Genomic DNA, 14,693 nt, shown 5'->3' with positions numbered 1-14,693 from the left:
TATATATTTTAATAAATTCACAATAATATTCAATAAATATCATGATAAACATAATATAAAAATAAATTATTGGTCTATTAGGATCATGCTGATTTTGAAAGACTGATATTTTTTGTTAATGGTTAAATAATTGATATTTTTTTTTTTATCGGTTAAATATGACTACAAATTAATCCTTTAATAAGTTTACAATTTAGTTATACTTTTTAATACTCTTACAATAATAATAGCATAATCTTGCGTGACTGACGCAATAACTATTATCTAAATATTTATATAAACAATAAAAATATGTCAATAACTACCGATTGTTGTCCATCACCTGATTTCGCATAACACATCGAAGAATACACCTTTACCGTATTTTGCAATAATCCGGTCATAATACCAAATGAGGTTAGTTTTATAGACATAGATGACATAGGAGATGGCGAAAAAGACATCTTTTATACAGGATAATATTTTTTATATAATAATAAAAATAATAATAATAAAATGGAGTGTCTATCATTGATTGCTTCGTTTCAAACCCGGGTATAATGTAAATAGGAACAAATAATATGTCTATATCTTTAATAATTCAACATGAAATAAACATTTCCTAAATTATATTCGTCGATGTGTAGAAAAATGGATCTTGCAGCTTAACTGATCCTGAATATGGAAACGCTTAATCAACGCCACGCATTTTTTCTTCGTAAGCACGATGGGCTTTATTTGTAATTAATGTAAGCCTTTGGTTATGGTTCGGAATCAGCGTAAAATTACACAAGCGTGACAACAATGACACATAATGACATATTGTTCATCCTGTGATATCTTCTTTATCTTCTTTATTTAAGTTAAAAAAAAATACAATGTATTCAATAATTAATTGATATTCTGACACCATGTAAAAGCGAAAGTCGTATATTTCTGGGAAAAATAATAACTAAATAATAATTATTATTTTGGAGATAATGAGGTGATATATTTTATATTTCGATTTTTATAAAAATATTTCTAGTCTATAGTTTTTTCCTGTTCTCAGTTGATATATTGTAATCTTAGTAAATAAATTCTGAAATCGGTAGGACCTGGTAGAATTAGTTGTGTATTATATTTTGACGTGTTTTAATTTTTTTCGCGATCACATCACGTGATCGTACACGTCTCTTCGTAGGTTTTGTAGGTGAAATGACTCAAATAAGTCAAAACGAAAACCCTTACATTGTTATTTATTTATGAAAATAGTTTTATGTTATTGAATATTTGCTGCAGATTTTTATGAAATAAATCTTTATATAATCGATTAAAACTATTCTATCTTCTATATCTTCTATAAACACTGCAATATCTGCAATATAAAGACCAAAACCTTTTTTTTTTACAGATCTTAGTAATATACAGCATGGTACAAACTCATGACGAAACTGAGATTTAAAAACAATTACAATACGATCGGATTGAATAAGAAATCTATTTTTTTAATTTTACAAAATTTTTTTTTTTTTTTTTTTTGCGACACAAAAAAGCGAAGTATCAAATTCATTATATATAAATTTGGTTTAGATTTGATTAATCAAAGTCAAAAATCAAATTGTCTAATCAAGATTTGATTTTGATTGAATTGATTCCAATCTCTATATGACATTTCTCTGCAGTGATATTCTGGAAAAACACCTTTATTATAATGCATTAAGTAACAAATTTTTTAAATATGAGGTGAAATGGGATATTAACCATGGTAAATGTATTTTAATTTTAAGAAAATATTTTTTTACTATATAAGCCTGATGAATTAGTATATTTCAATTACCGCTGAAATACGTAATTTTTAAACAAAAATTTATAAAAAAAAAAACTAGACAAAAGCTGAGGTGATGATTCATCAACCATTTTAATTCGATTAAGAAAAAGAATTGAAGAACTAAAAATAAAAATTCGCATTCTAGAAGAAAAAAAAGAAATACCTTTAAGAATCTTTTGATCAATTCTTTGGAAAATTGTTAATGCGTTCTCGTACTTTGTATGAATTCTGATTATAGTTACAAAAATAGAAAAAAAAAAGTAAATAATCCGTTATCAATATAAAAATTATTCGAATCTTTGATGTGATATGTAAACCCTATTAAGTGAATGTTTTAATTTACGCAAGAGTTGCTATAATCAATTACCTACTGAGTCCAATTCAGAGTCCTTCCCTTCTTTCACATATTGTATATATTAAATTATGAACTAATAGATTGAAACAAAAAAATTATTTCTGCAGTTCGAACAATTAAAACAGAATTTCTGCAACATGCGTTTAGTTATAAAATCCATTGCAACGTTAGGAAAATTTTTATATTTGATTTTCATATATTTGATCGATACAAAAGTTACGTTAAAAAAACCATGTGTTTTAATATAAAAAATTTAACTAATGAAATGTGTGGTCAAATCTTAACCATAATTATATCAAAATTAATATATATTTATTGAAATATAATTTTATTAATAAAAATATGAGTACATAATCTAAATATTAAGAAAATGAGTTGTTTTAATTATATTCTTCATCATCAAAATTCGTAACTTTAAATTTCTTAATAACGCCTAATTTAATATATTTGTTAATTATTTCAATATTTTCATGATTTGTATCTAAACTATTTGCATCATAATTAACAACCACCAACGAAAATGACTTTTGTGATTTATTATCTGTCCAATTTATAAAAAATGATTCTAATTCTTCCGGAAGTAATTCAAGCCATTCATCAAATAAATGATATAATACTAATTCATTAATATTATGTGAATACTTTGCAAATGCTTCTAACGCTTCTTTTTCGCTCAAAAAATCCCCTCCGCACCAAATTTTAATACTTTCTAAAATTTTGCAACTATTAAATATTATTTGTAATGTTTCCAATTCACTACATTTAATACCTGTAGAAAGTTTTTTAAGATTTGGACAACACTTAGCAATAGCTAAATTTAATGAATTATCATTACATCCATCAAAATCTCCTATACAAATTTCTCTTAAATTTTTCCCATTGTTTCCTAAGAATTTTATTAATAACTCATTTCTTGGATATTTTTCTCGAATTATTAAAACTTTTAATTGAGGAAAAGTAACATATTGTAACTTTTCAAAATTAACAAAACATTCATCATTACTAAATGATAATTTAAGTTCTTGCAAATTTAAGAAATTGGCAATAAATGATAATGAAAAATAATTATCTCCTCCATAAAGATCTAATTTAATTAAAGTATTAGGAAGTTTTGATATTAATGAAGGAATTATATTTGTTACACTATCAACTGTTAGATCATAACATAGTGTCATATCAAAACTTTTCAGGTTTCTTTGAACAGAAATTAAATCTGCTATCCCGGAATTCGAAATAATTCTTTCAAATTCTATAGTAAATGATTGTATATTATAACATGTTTGAGATAGTTGATAAAATAATTCTGTAGGAATATCTGAACTACAACTTAATTCTGTAAGATTTTTTAAACAATCTTTTGCTCCAGGATATAAACAAAATATCTCATCTGAAAATAAGAAAAAAACTAAACTTTTCAAAGAAGTGATCTGATTCATGAGCATTTTGAATATTTCACGTACCATTATATGTATATAATTATTAAGATTTTGTGATGAAATAGTTTGTTGATTTCTAAGAAGCCCTCTAATTTTGTAATAAACTCGGTTAATAGATAAAATTTTACAAAATGCTGCATAGTTGAAAGTCGGAAATTTTGAGGTTGAAGGAGAAATAATAATTCTATTTTCATATAAAATTTCTTTTGACTCGTTTGGAAGGCAAGCAATTAAAGTACTAAAATTTGATGTACTATAATTATAAATATCTCTCCAAAAAATACTCACTGAAGTTCCACACCAAAGTCGATTAACTAATATGCATGAATATAAAGTAAATCTGTCATCTTCCAAATATTCAAAAATCTCATTTAAACAATCAACGGGAAGTTGAGACATTGTTTTTAAATATAGCGAAAAAAAAAGGTTTTTTTTTTTTAAAACGAAATGTCGTTTTTAAGTTTGCTGTTGGTTGTGTTACAAACATAAAGGTCATGCGGTCACAATTTCATAATTATCATGTGATGGATTAATAAGCACGAATGCACGATCATTTGTTTACGGAATGTCAAACGTCAAATTGCTATTAATCGATGAAGAAATTTCAAAAAATCATCGGCAGTCAGCCAATCAAATCTTTGATGCAGTGTAATCCGATTACTGTAGGTAAGCATTATTTTTCTCTAGATTTTAATTATTAACGTTAAGGGTGAATAAAGTTAAAATAGATGACGTACTATCAATGTAATATAATGTGTCATATTTAAAATTCGCAATATTTGCAGTGTTTCGTAATCATGAAAGAGTTGTCATGATCAATTTCCTTCTTTCTTCCTTATTGTCTGTTATACTATTGTAAAACTAGCGTGAAAATAATTATTGTCATGTGACCCTATAAAAATCCATCCATTTCTCCGAGGCCATTTCGCCGAATAGAAATTTCGCCGAAGGGATATTTTGTCGAATGGGCGTTTCGTCGAAAAGACATTTCGCCGAATCCTTTTCCTCGGATCGTCCATTTCGTCGAAGAACATTTTGCCAAAAATGTTTTGATTAACATAATTCCTTTAAAATCATTAACAAGTTGATATAAAGAAAATAAAAAATGTTTCGGAAAATTGATGAGTACGATGAATTCCTTCAGCGAAATGGCTTCAATGTATCATATTCACGGAGTTTTTACGGAGATCACAGATAAAATTTTTTGTGGATGAAATTTACAAAACTCAGTTTTTAAAAATGTCATTAATTTCACAATTCTAAAAAATAAAAATTTACCGTTTCTATTCCACAAGATTTATTATATTAATTAATTTTAGGATTGTTATTCAAAAAAAACATTCGCTCCAGACTTTCCTAAATTATTGAAACAAAAATTATTTCTGTAGTAGTTGCAAAAATTTATTTCAATGTTACGAAAAATTTTAAATTTGATTTTCATTTACTACATTAAAAAGCTTTCACATATTTGATAAAGAGCTAGTATCTCGAAAAGATTACGTCGACAAGAAAACTTTTTTTTTTTTTTTTTTTTTTTTTATGAAGTCAATTTATTACTTTATTAGGAAATAAGAAAAATTACAAAAAAAGAAAAGATCTACATTATATAATATTTAGTAAAAAACACGATCGAACTATACTATAATATTATTAGGGACTTAAGATTTTATGCTCAAAAGAACTATCTACCATCCTGCACACCCAAATAGGTTCACTAAACTATCCGTATAACTACTACTATTCGTATGGACTTCAGTAATGTTATATAAAACCGCCACAACACCTTTGACTACTACAACAAACTAGTGAAGTTTCACTGAAGTTTCAGTGAGAATTTTGTGGGGAAATTCTTGTAATTATACTACTTCGAACATTAGTGATTAGTACTTTAATTGCTTGCCTTCCAGACGAATCAGAAGAAATTTTAACTAAAAATGGAATTACTATTTTAACACCAACCTTAAAACCTCCCGCTTTTCAATTATGCATCATTTTGCAAAGTTCTATCAGTTGATCGATTTTATTACAAATTGAGAGGCTTCTTTACAAAATATTTTACCTGAAAATCTTAAAATTATACACAAATAGTGGCGTAAAAGATTGTTTAAAAAATCTCGCAGAATTACGCTGTGGTTCAGTTATTTCCATCAAAATATTTTATCAGCTATCTCGAACATGTTATAATATACAATCATTTACTATTGAATTTAAAAAAATTATTTCGAATGGAATGGCCGATCTAATTTCTGTTCAGAGAAATTTGAAACACTTCGATATGATGTTATATCATGACTGTAGTATGACAGATATAATTTATTTATTAATGTCAAAACTTAGGTATATGTGGTGGAATGCATTATATTCCATTGTCTTTTATTGTCAATTTCTCGAATTTACAAGAACGTAAATTATCATTTAATCTTGAAGAATGCCTTGTTGATTTTGAAAAGTTACAAGATGTTATTTTTCCAAAATTACAAGTTTAAAAATTCGTGATGAATTTCCAGACGATGGGTCACTAGAAAGTACGACAAAATGGGCATATCGGACATATTGGAACGTCGATGAAAATATTAGCTGATATTTACGACGGAAAATATGATGATACTGACCCGTTTTTCACACAAGAAACCGCAGATTCACATTTAAAGATAATGATATATCTCACTTAGATATGACTAAAGTTGCTTGTCGCAATTAGTGAATTTCGTCATGTCGAAATTGTAGAAATTATTTTTACCATTTCGGCAATGACCTTTTTTATTTTCGGTAAGCAACTTTAGTCGGCCAAAACGGTTGGTATCGATCGCGGTCATGATCGGCGGGTTACAACCGTCAATAGTCGATACACATAAACCTCCTAGGGGTCGCTCTGCTCCTTCGCAACCCCAAAAACATAAACGTGGAATTCTTAAGTCCTCCTCCTCGAATTCGTCATCTTCTCGATCTAGATCAGCTTCCAGCGGGTCTCTTTTGATAACACAGCGTTCAATAAAATGGACGAAGTTTTATTTACAATGGAACATTATACTTCCCTCTTTGAGGACCTCAAAACTGAAATTTTATCTATCTCCTGACTTCTAGATCTTGACGAACCTGCCCCGCATGAGCTTGCACAAGATGCCAGCATCATGGATACTGATTCTTCTTCACTTATCCCACATCCGATCCCTCTTCCTCCTCCGACGGGCTCCGAGACCACCGATCCTCCTTATCCAATGCATCCTTCTCCTCCTGGGATGATGATGTCACTCCAGAAAACTTCGCAAATTTTTTCTTTAATTTTTTTCGGACGTCACATTATTTTTTATATAAATTTTTTTTTAGCCAATCAGATTTCAATCAGGTGGGTGGGCACTAACTTGTGATTGCTGCTAAGCCACAACAGATTTTTGACTGTGCTAAGTGATCTACAAAATGATTATTAACAACGTTAGTGACATTACACACGGAAATCATTCCGAAAATTAATATAAATCGGGATAAAATATGATACACAAAATACCCCTTTTTTTTCTTTCTTCGTTTAACACTTTACAATGTCATGTTCAAAAATATTTTCAGGAGATTTACCTGAATTAACATATGGAATTATAAAATATTTCCAAAATGATTTTTTAACTTTACATTCATGCATTTTAGTTAGCAGATTATGGTGTCGTTTAACGATTCCATTATTATGGGAAAATCCATTTTCAAATCCTACAAAAAATTATAGATTTATTGAAATTTACTTACAAAATTTAAGTGATAATGATTTTAAAACAAATTTAAACATATATAAAATTAACGATAATTTATTTTATTTAAATACACTTTTTAATTATCCTAGTTTTATAAAAGATATAAATTTGTTGAAGGTTATTACTTTTGTTGGGAAGTGGTTTGAAGATTCTGTCAGGACTTTAAAACCAGGAAATAGATATTTTTTACAAAATTTAGATATACTTTCCACAACTAATTTTAAAAGATTAATTTATAAATCATTATTTAAAACATTCATTGAAAACGAAGTAAATTTAAATACTCTTAACATTGATATCTTCACTATTTCCAGTTATGAACCCTATTATGATGATATTATTATATTAATTTTACAAAATTCAAATTTTATTCACAATATTAAAAATTTAAACCTTTATTTTGGTAGTAGCTCACCTAATATCTTATATGGATATGCATTAATTAAAAGTCAAATATTACAAGTAATTTATTTACATCAAAATCTTAAGAAAATTTTATTGGATAATAATAGTTTCCCTTATTATCAATCATTATTTTTATCAAAAGAATATAATTGTTCAAATACTTTAAATACGATCATACTATATCAAGTCAATTTTAATGGTATAATCAATTTAGACAAAATATTTGAACAATTAAATGTTTTAGAATCTGTTCATATCACTTATTGTTATTCTTTAAATAGTAACTTTATTCAACAAATTATTAATTTAACTAAACCATTTAAACTAAAGTCTTTATTTATAGAAGAGAGATTACAAATCAATTTATTAGAATTATTATTACAAAAATCTGGTGATTATTTGGAAAATTTCATTGTATTTGGATTTGATTATGATTTATCATCAGGACGTCAATTATTAAGATTAATTACTAAATATTGTAATAATATCAAATTTCTTGGTTTACATGGATTTAAAGACCAAATTAATAATCTAGCATCAAATTTAATTAAAAGTATTAACCAAAATCTTAATTATCTTTCAATTTACATCAAAGAAAATTATTATTTTAATTGTGATATTGAATATACTTCAACTATACTACAAAATTTAGGACAAATTCTCCCTTCTAAACTAGAATATTTAAGTTTATCTCTTTCTTTTAAAAAAAGTGACTTTATAAGATTCTTAGAAAATTCTCAAAATATTTTTATTAATAGATTGTCAATAATGCAAAATAATTATTGTAATATTTTACCTTCTATAAAGAAATTTATTATGAAAGAAAAAAGAGTCAAGTATTTGGCTATTAAGAGTTTTGACAATATAGATTTGTCTACTTTAGAAGATGAAGTGAATGAATTTATGTTATATAATATTAAAGTTCTAAATTTTTGTGAATTATATTTAGCTATTAGGGCTTATGAATTTGTAAAGAATATTGATTAATTATAAAGATGAATATCATCTTTACAATATTTGTAATATTTGTAAATTATAATTAAATTATTTATTTATTTTATTTATTATTGATATTTTATTGAGATAATCTTATAAATTTAAAAATTGAAATCCACTTTTAAGTTTTAAGAAATGAACCTAGAGTTTGATCAGTCCGGCTTCTTGAATTTTTTTAAAATAAAAACTAATGGTAGTATAAATCATATTTAATGATATTTCCAGTCATGTTGCTTAATATTAAAAAAAAAGATTACCAGGTCTCGATGAACAATTTTTTCGTCATATAGACATAATATATTCTAAATTGTATTTATTATTCCATACTCCATTATCAATAATTGATTGTTTGTTTGTTCAAATAAAATATCGAAAAATTTTGTACACATTAAACAAAAAAAGATAATTTATCCTATAATAAATTATTTCAAATTCAATTATTCACCATTTTAAAATTACGTCAGATGTTTTTCATATTGAAATTTTCATATTAAAATAAACTGCAATTTATTGTAAGAATAAAAGGCTACGCCATTTTTTTTTATTTTGCTGGAAAATCACACGTTAAGCTTCAATTATTTTTGAAAAAAAAAACTCGTATTGACTGTTATTTTGAACATGTATTGTATAAATATAATATAATACTTCTCATTTTATGTAATAAAGCCTGTATTAATAATAAATGTCATATACTCATCATATATTCTAGGAATAAATGGATAAAGTTTTTCAATATGAAAGTAGATTCGGATACATAAAAGTATATATATAATTTTTTTTCGGTTTTTTATTAGGACTAATAGAAATGTTAAAATATTTATCACATTTCTCGTTATAACTCTTTATACTGATGAAAAATCATGTTTTAAAATTTTTGAATATAAAGAAAATAAGAAAATTATTATTAATATTATTGGTAGATTATAGGCCGAGAAAGCCAAATATAATCAATCCTGGAAGATTTGGGAACATTATTATGAGTATAAAAATGTGTGGGTAAAGGTTTGTCGGTAAGAGGGTCACTGGCGAAACAATCAATGAAATCCTGATTGTGAAGGAATCTCAATAATTGATGATTAATTACATGTGAGGATCCCATGGTGCCAAATTGGTCGTTGAAGTCACCAAGTAAACCGACTTCAATTTTGTCTTTCCGGGCAGTTAAGTCGGTTAAGAAGTTCTGTTTGAGTATTAAGAAATTCGTCTTATTTTCAAGAGAGTATGGCGGTAGGTGACAATTATCCTCCATTTAAGTGAGGTATTGTACAAATCGATAGAGATTGCGACAGTTCCATGGGTCGACGTTTTGGACATAGCGGGCTAAAGAATTGTCCACAATAAGACTGACACCTGCAGAAACATGCGAAGTAGGGGTGCGGACCACCAGGAGGAGAAATGGTAAGTGGATTTTTCGGATTTGTATAAATGTTTAGCAGCAGGAGCAGAAAGTTTCGATTAGGTAATAGCTAAAAGAGAGAGATGATTGAACAGGTAATAGTTAAGTAAAGATTGTTGTTTGACTGAATTATTAAGACCCGAACATTCCAATGAGCGAAATTAAGTAGATCTGTAGGGGAAGAAGGGTGAAAAACAGGAGGATTATAATTATGTAAATCAAATTCGTTATTATTGCCCATCATAACTGCACCATGATGAGATTAAAAACAGGAAAGAATAGTTAGGTCCTTTTCAGGCAGAATCTTTAAATAATTCAAAACTTACAAAAACTCCACTAAAATATTGGCGAACTGTCCTACTTCAAGCACCAAATTTGGCAGAATTTGCATGTAGACTTTTCTCAATCCCACCAAACTCAGCAACTTCGGAAAGGGTGTGGTCACTTATGGGTAATATACTGTACATACAGATCGCCGTAACCGCTTATCATCAATAAGACCCGCCAAATGACACGAATAACATGGTATATGAAAGAAAAATCTTTTATCAATAAGTCTAAAAAAACCAAAGGCTCTTTGAATATTTATAATGAATTAAATGATGATATTAATGATGATGATGTATCAGACGAAGATAATATGGATGTGGATGAACTTATCACTTATGAATGATTTAGGTGAAATATCAGTGAGAATAATTGATGATATTAATATTTTTGAATCCAATAATAATTCAGAGCCTCCCACTTTACTTGAAATCTTTAACCCACAATTAATTGAAACGGCAATAGTTAAGGGAATTGACTTCATATTGTAATTTGTAAAAAAATAAAATTTAAACAATAAATTTTTTTGTCAACTTTGTGCGTTAAAAAAAAGAGGTCATGCGATCTTCTTAAAATTGACCAATCAGGATTTTTAGAATTAATAATTCAATTATTAACTTAATAAGTACTTATTAATTAAAAAAGATTCAAAATAATTTTTAAGTCCCATCACTAAATATCACAGTACTGGCCTTAATCCAACCTAAAAGGTTAAAGAATGAAGAAAAAATTAGTAAAAAATAATTATGAAAAAAAATCAGGTTAAAAATAAAAATCGGAAAAAAAGGCACTTACCGTAGCTACGTCAACTATGTTAGCGCCACAGCATCGATCCAAATCTAAAGGGTGAAAGCGATGAGCATCTTATTTTACGGTTTTCCAGATAGGCAGAAGGATGAAAAAATTATAAACGTTTTGAAAAGCTTAGGTTTAGTTAGATATATTGGCTAAAAAACAATTCAAATACAAATCAGTCAAAGCGGTGATATATTTAAGTAACGATCAGTTGAATATAGATGGTATAACATATCATTTCCGATACGGCATATAAATACGATAAGAAATTATCAGAAACGGAGATTTTATAAAATACAGTATATGCACCATAAGTGATTCTACGCGAAATATTAAAGGGCAAAGAGCTTTCTACGCATTACTTTAAAGACGAAGATACATTAGCTATACGAATAGCGTTAACAAGGAAAAGTAGAAGAGGGTTGAGTAATACTTCGAAAAGAAAAAATTTTTAAATTTTATAAAATAATTTGAGAGATTTTGGGTTAATTAGGGTTAGGATTAGAGTATGGGGATTAGGGGATTAGGATTACTATAAAGAAAAAAATTTTTACAGTAATAATATTATTTGATGTCGGTAATTTGAATGTCGATTATTTGACTGTCGGTATCAGTAATTCGACTGTCAATAATTTGACCAGACCCAGTTCTGGATCACTAATCATTAAGAAAGTCTTTCACTACGCTCCAATACCTATCTAAATAACCTCGGTAATTTGGTATCAGTAATTTGTCATGGCGTAATATGACCGGGTCCCCGCTAACATCACCTCACTAATTACCCTGCTTTTCCTTTTTTGATATCCCTTTTTTACTTGTAACACTGACAATCTCAATTTTTTTGTATCACTGATAATATTTTTGTTTTTTTCGCTATTAAAATTTATAAAATTTATTAAACAAAAACCATACATTTAAACTGTTGTCACTTAGTTAATTAATATCATAATACCGTGACGGACTTCACCGGTTTCAATGATGTTTCATTATTTTTGATATCACTATTTAAATGGGAGTCCCGACAATACTTCAGAATCACGTAACCCATTATTCCCGACATTCATTACCCGAAACTATCCTCCTAGCAATTGAAATATAATGACATAATCATATAGAAATTCTAAAAAATTATTTATTAAAATCTTTAATCAGTATATTACTGTAAAAAAATAAATAAAATTATTATATCTTTATGACTTTATGACGTAATAATTTAAATTTTTATTTTTTTTAAAAAAAAAAATCAAAATAAATAAAATTTATAAAATTTACAAAATTTTATGATTTGCATTTTTACAATAAATCATTAATATTTGCGAAGTGATTCTTAATTTTTGCGATGTATTATTAAACATTAATAAAATAATAATAATAATAATAATAAACCATTTATTTTTGCTAAAATTATTAAATATTAAAAAAAAATTATTAATTTTTACAATAGAAATTATAATTTTGCGATATTTTAAAAATTATTACATATTTATTACAAAATATTGCAATAATATTATTACGTCTATAAAAAATGTCGGGTATAATATGGTTACGGGATTCTGAAGTTTCGGGATTATGATTTGTCGGATTGTGATTTGTGAGCGTCGGGTTTGTTGTTGTAAATCTATTTAAAATATGAAATGTATTGTCCCATCCAATGTATGGAAAGGTCTATTCAAATTATAGAATTATTCAAATCCATAAATTTCAGTTAATTCTGTTTTTTGTTAACATATATGTTATTCCATAAGTCCATAAGGGATTACTGGAATGGAATTATAATTAAAAATAACAAAATCCATATTTATAATCTTTTTCATGTTGTTTCTTGGATTTATCCAATTCAAAATTCATTCGAGTCATCCGTTAGAGTTTCACAGATGATTCGGATGATCCGTATATATTAAACAGAACAGAAAAAAAAAACATTGATACCGTATTTAACGTAGTAACATCACATTCTCCAAACTAATAATTAGTATAACGTCCTTTATGGCTCAAAAATTTGAGGGGGAGGGGAGGGAATAATTTAAACAAAACAAACATGACATTTAAACATATTAAAAATTTCAAAAATTTTCGGTAAAGTCGAAAATATTCGGTACCACTCAATTTTAGAAAATATAGGGGGTGCTTTAAACATAAAAGTTTTCCAAATTAAATAATTAAAAAAAAATAAAAAAAGGATGTATATGTGTTTAAATCAATTTTAAAAAAGAGAAGGAGTGCTTTAAACATATTATATGTGTTTAAATTACCTTTGAAAGTTTCAAAAATAGAGGGAGAAAAGTTAATTTAAATCAAGGTACCATAATACTGATTTGCAGTATATCATTTATATTTCCTAACAGGGATCAGAAACATGCCCTCTCTCAAAAATAAGTTTTTTCGGAGAAAGAACCAATCATAGGCTCAGAAGTAAAATCAACTAAATATTATTGCCAATCTTTTTTCGGATCTAGACATGTGGTGAAAAAAAAAACCATTTTTAAAAAGAAAAAAGGGGTAAAACGTTATTTTTATTTTATTTCTAAAAGAGTAGTGAATCTAAGTCAATTACAAGGGGTAAAACGTTACAATTAATGCCAAGACTTTTTATGATCATTTATGTCACGTGACTTAAATTCCGTTTAGTCAATTATTATAGAGATTACGCGATAATGAATTTCTGTATATATAGGCCAAAATTTTATTATAAATTGAGAGATGGTAAAATATTAATTTACTTATAAAAAAGTAGTATTTATTAATTATGATGTTCGTACAAAATTTAGGATTGTTGATAATTTTATTATCTGTTATCAATACTTCCTATTCATATTCCGAACATAAAGTAGCGTTTAATCCACGAGGATATACTGAGGGTTTAAATAAAATATGCATTCATTGGTACGATTATCATCAAAATGAGATATCGAATGAATGTAACATACCAGTTGGAGGCTCTTCGTCAAAGACATCTCCAGTTTGGTCAATAGGATATAAACTCTCTATGCATACAGTGGGTGGTACAAATCATCAAGGACCATTTTTTTGGTGGGATGGCTGGGTAAATGGGATATATTGTAACGATATACATATTCATTTAAAAGATGCTGGTTTTGTTATTAAAGATTCTTTTAATATGGCTATAGTTTATGATAAATGTTTCTGGGAATAATAAATCAGATGATTGATTACTATTGGAAGAATTCACAGGAGTAATTGTATTTGTTCTAGTAATATATCCTGTAGTTGAGATAACAGAAGGTATTTTTCTTATTAAGTAGAAAAACAAATAGTTTAATTTTCTGTATAGAAATATTTGAAATCAAATCAATTATTTATATCTATTATATAAATTACCTGACTTGTTATTTGTGTTTGTGAACAGGTTATGATTTATAATCTTGTTATATGATTTATAATTTGTATTCCGACTTTATATATCTATTCCAAGAAATTTTTTCCAAACTTG

General features: G+C 26.9%; 4 protein-coding genes across 4 annotated transcripts; 3 read left to right on the top strand and 1 right to left on the bottom strand.

Annotated features, from left to right (window-relative positions):
• Positions 1–2,440: 2,440 nt before the first annotated feature.
• OCT59_007660 (uncharacterized protein) lies at positions 2,441–3,979 on the bottom strand (the record flags this gene model as incomplete). Its single annotated transcript, XM_025314950.2, has 1 exon — positions 2,441–3,979. The coding sequence occupies one exon, from the start codon at positions 3,977–3,979 to the stop codon at positions 2,525–2,527; it is 1,455 nt and encodes a 484-aa protein (XP_025183996.2). The 3' UTR covers positions 2,441–2,524.
• Positions 3,980–6,394: 2,415 nt separating this feature from the next.
• OCT59_007659 (uncharacterized protein) lies at positions 6,395–6,664 on the top strand (the record flags this gene model as incomplete). The annotated part of the gene is made up of 1 exon (XM_066150220.1): positions 6,395–6,664. One exon carries the CDS (start codon positions 6,395–6,397, stop codon positions 6,662–6,664), a length of 270 nt encoding a protein of 89 aa, XP_065998838.1.
• Positions 6,665–7,119: 455 nt separating this feature from the next.
• Positions 7,120–9,116, top strand: OCT59_007658 (uncharacterized protein; the record flags this gene model as incomplete). The annotated part of the gene is made up of 1 exon (XM_025331686.2): positions 7,120–9,116. The coding sequence occupies one exon, from the start codon at positions 7,120–7,122 to the stop codon at positions 8,713–8,715; it is 1,596 nt and encodes a 531-aa protein (XP_025183995.1). The 3' UTR covers positions 8,716–9,116.
• Positions 9,117–13,988: 4,872 nt separating this feature from the next.
• OCT59_007657 (uncharacterized protein) lies at positions 13,989–14,396 on the top strand (the record flags this gene model as incomplete). The annotated part of the gene is made up of 1 exon (XM_025314949.2): positions 13,989–14,396. The coding sequence occupies one exon, from the start codon at positions 13,989–13,991 to the stop codon at positions 14,394–14,396; it is 408 nt and encodes a 135-aa protein (XP_025183994.2).
• Positions 14,397–14,693: the final 297 nt, after the last annotated feature.

The sequence above is a fragment of the Rhizophagus irregularis genome, chromosome 15 (assembly GCF_026210795.1).
Source record: "Rhizophagus irregularis chromosome 15, complete sequence".
NCBI lineage: Eukaryota > Fungi > Glomeromycota > Glomeromycetes > Glomerales > Glomeraceae > Rhizophagus > Rhizophagus irregularis.
This window is presented reverse-complemented; position numbering and strand designations above follow the sequence as displayed.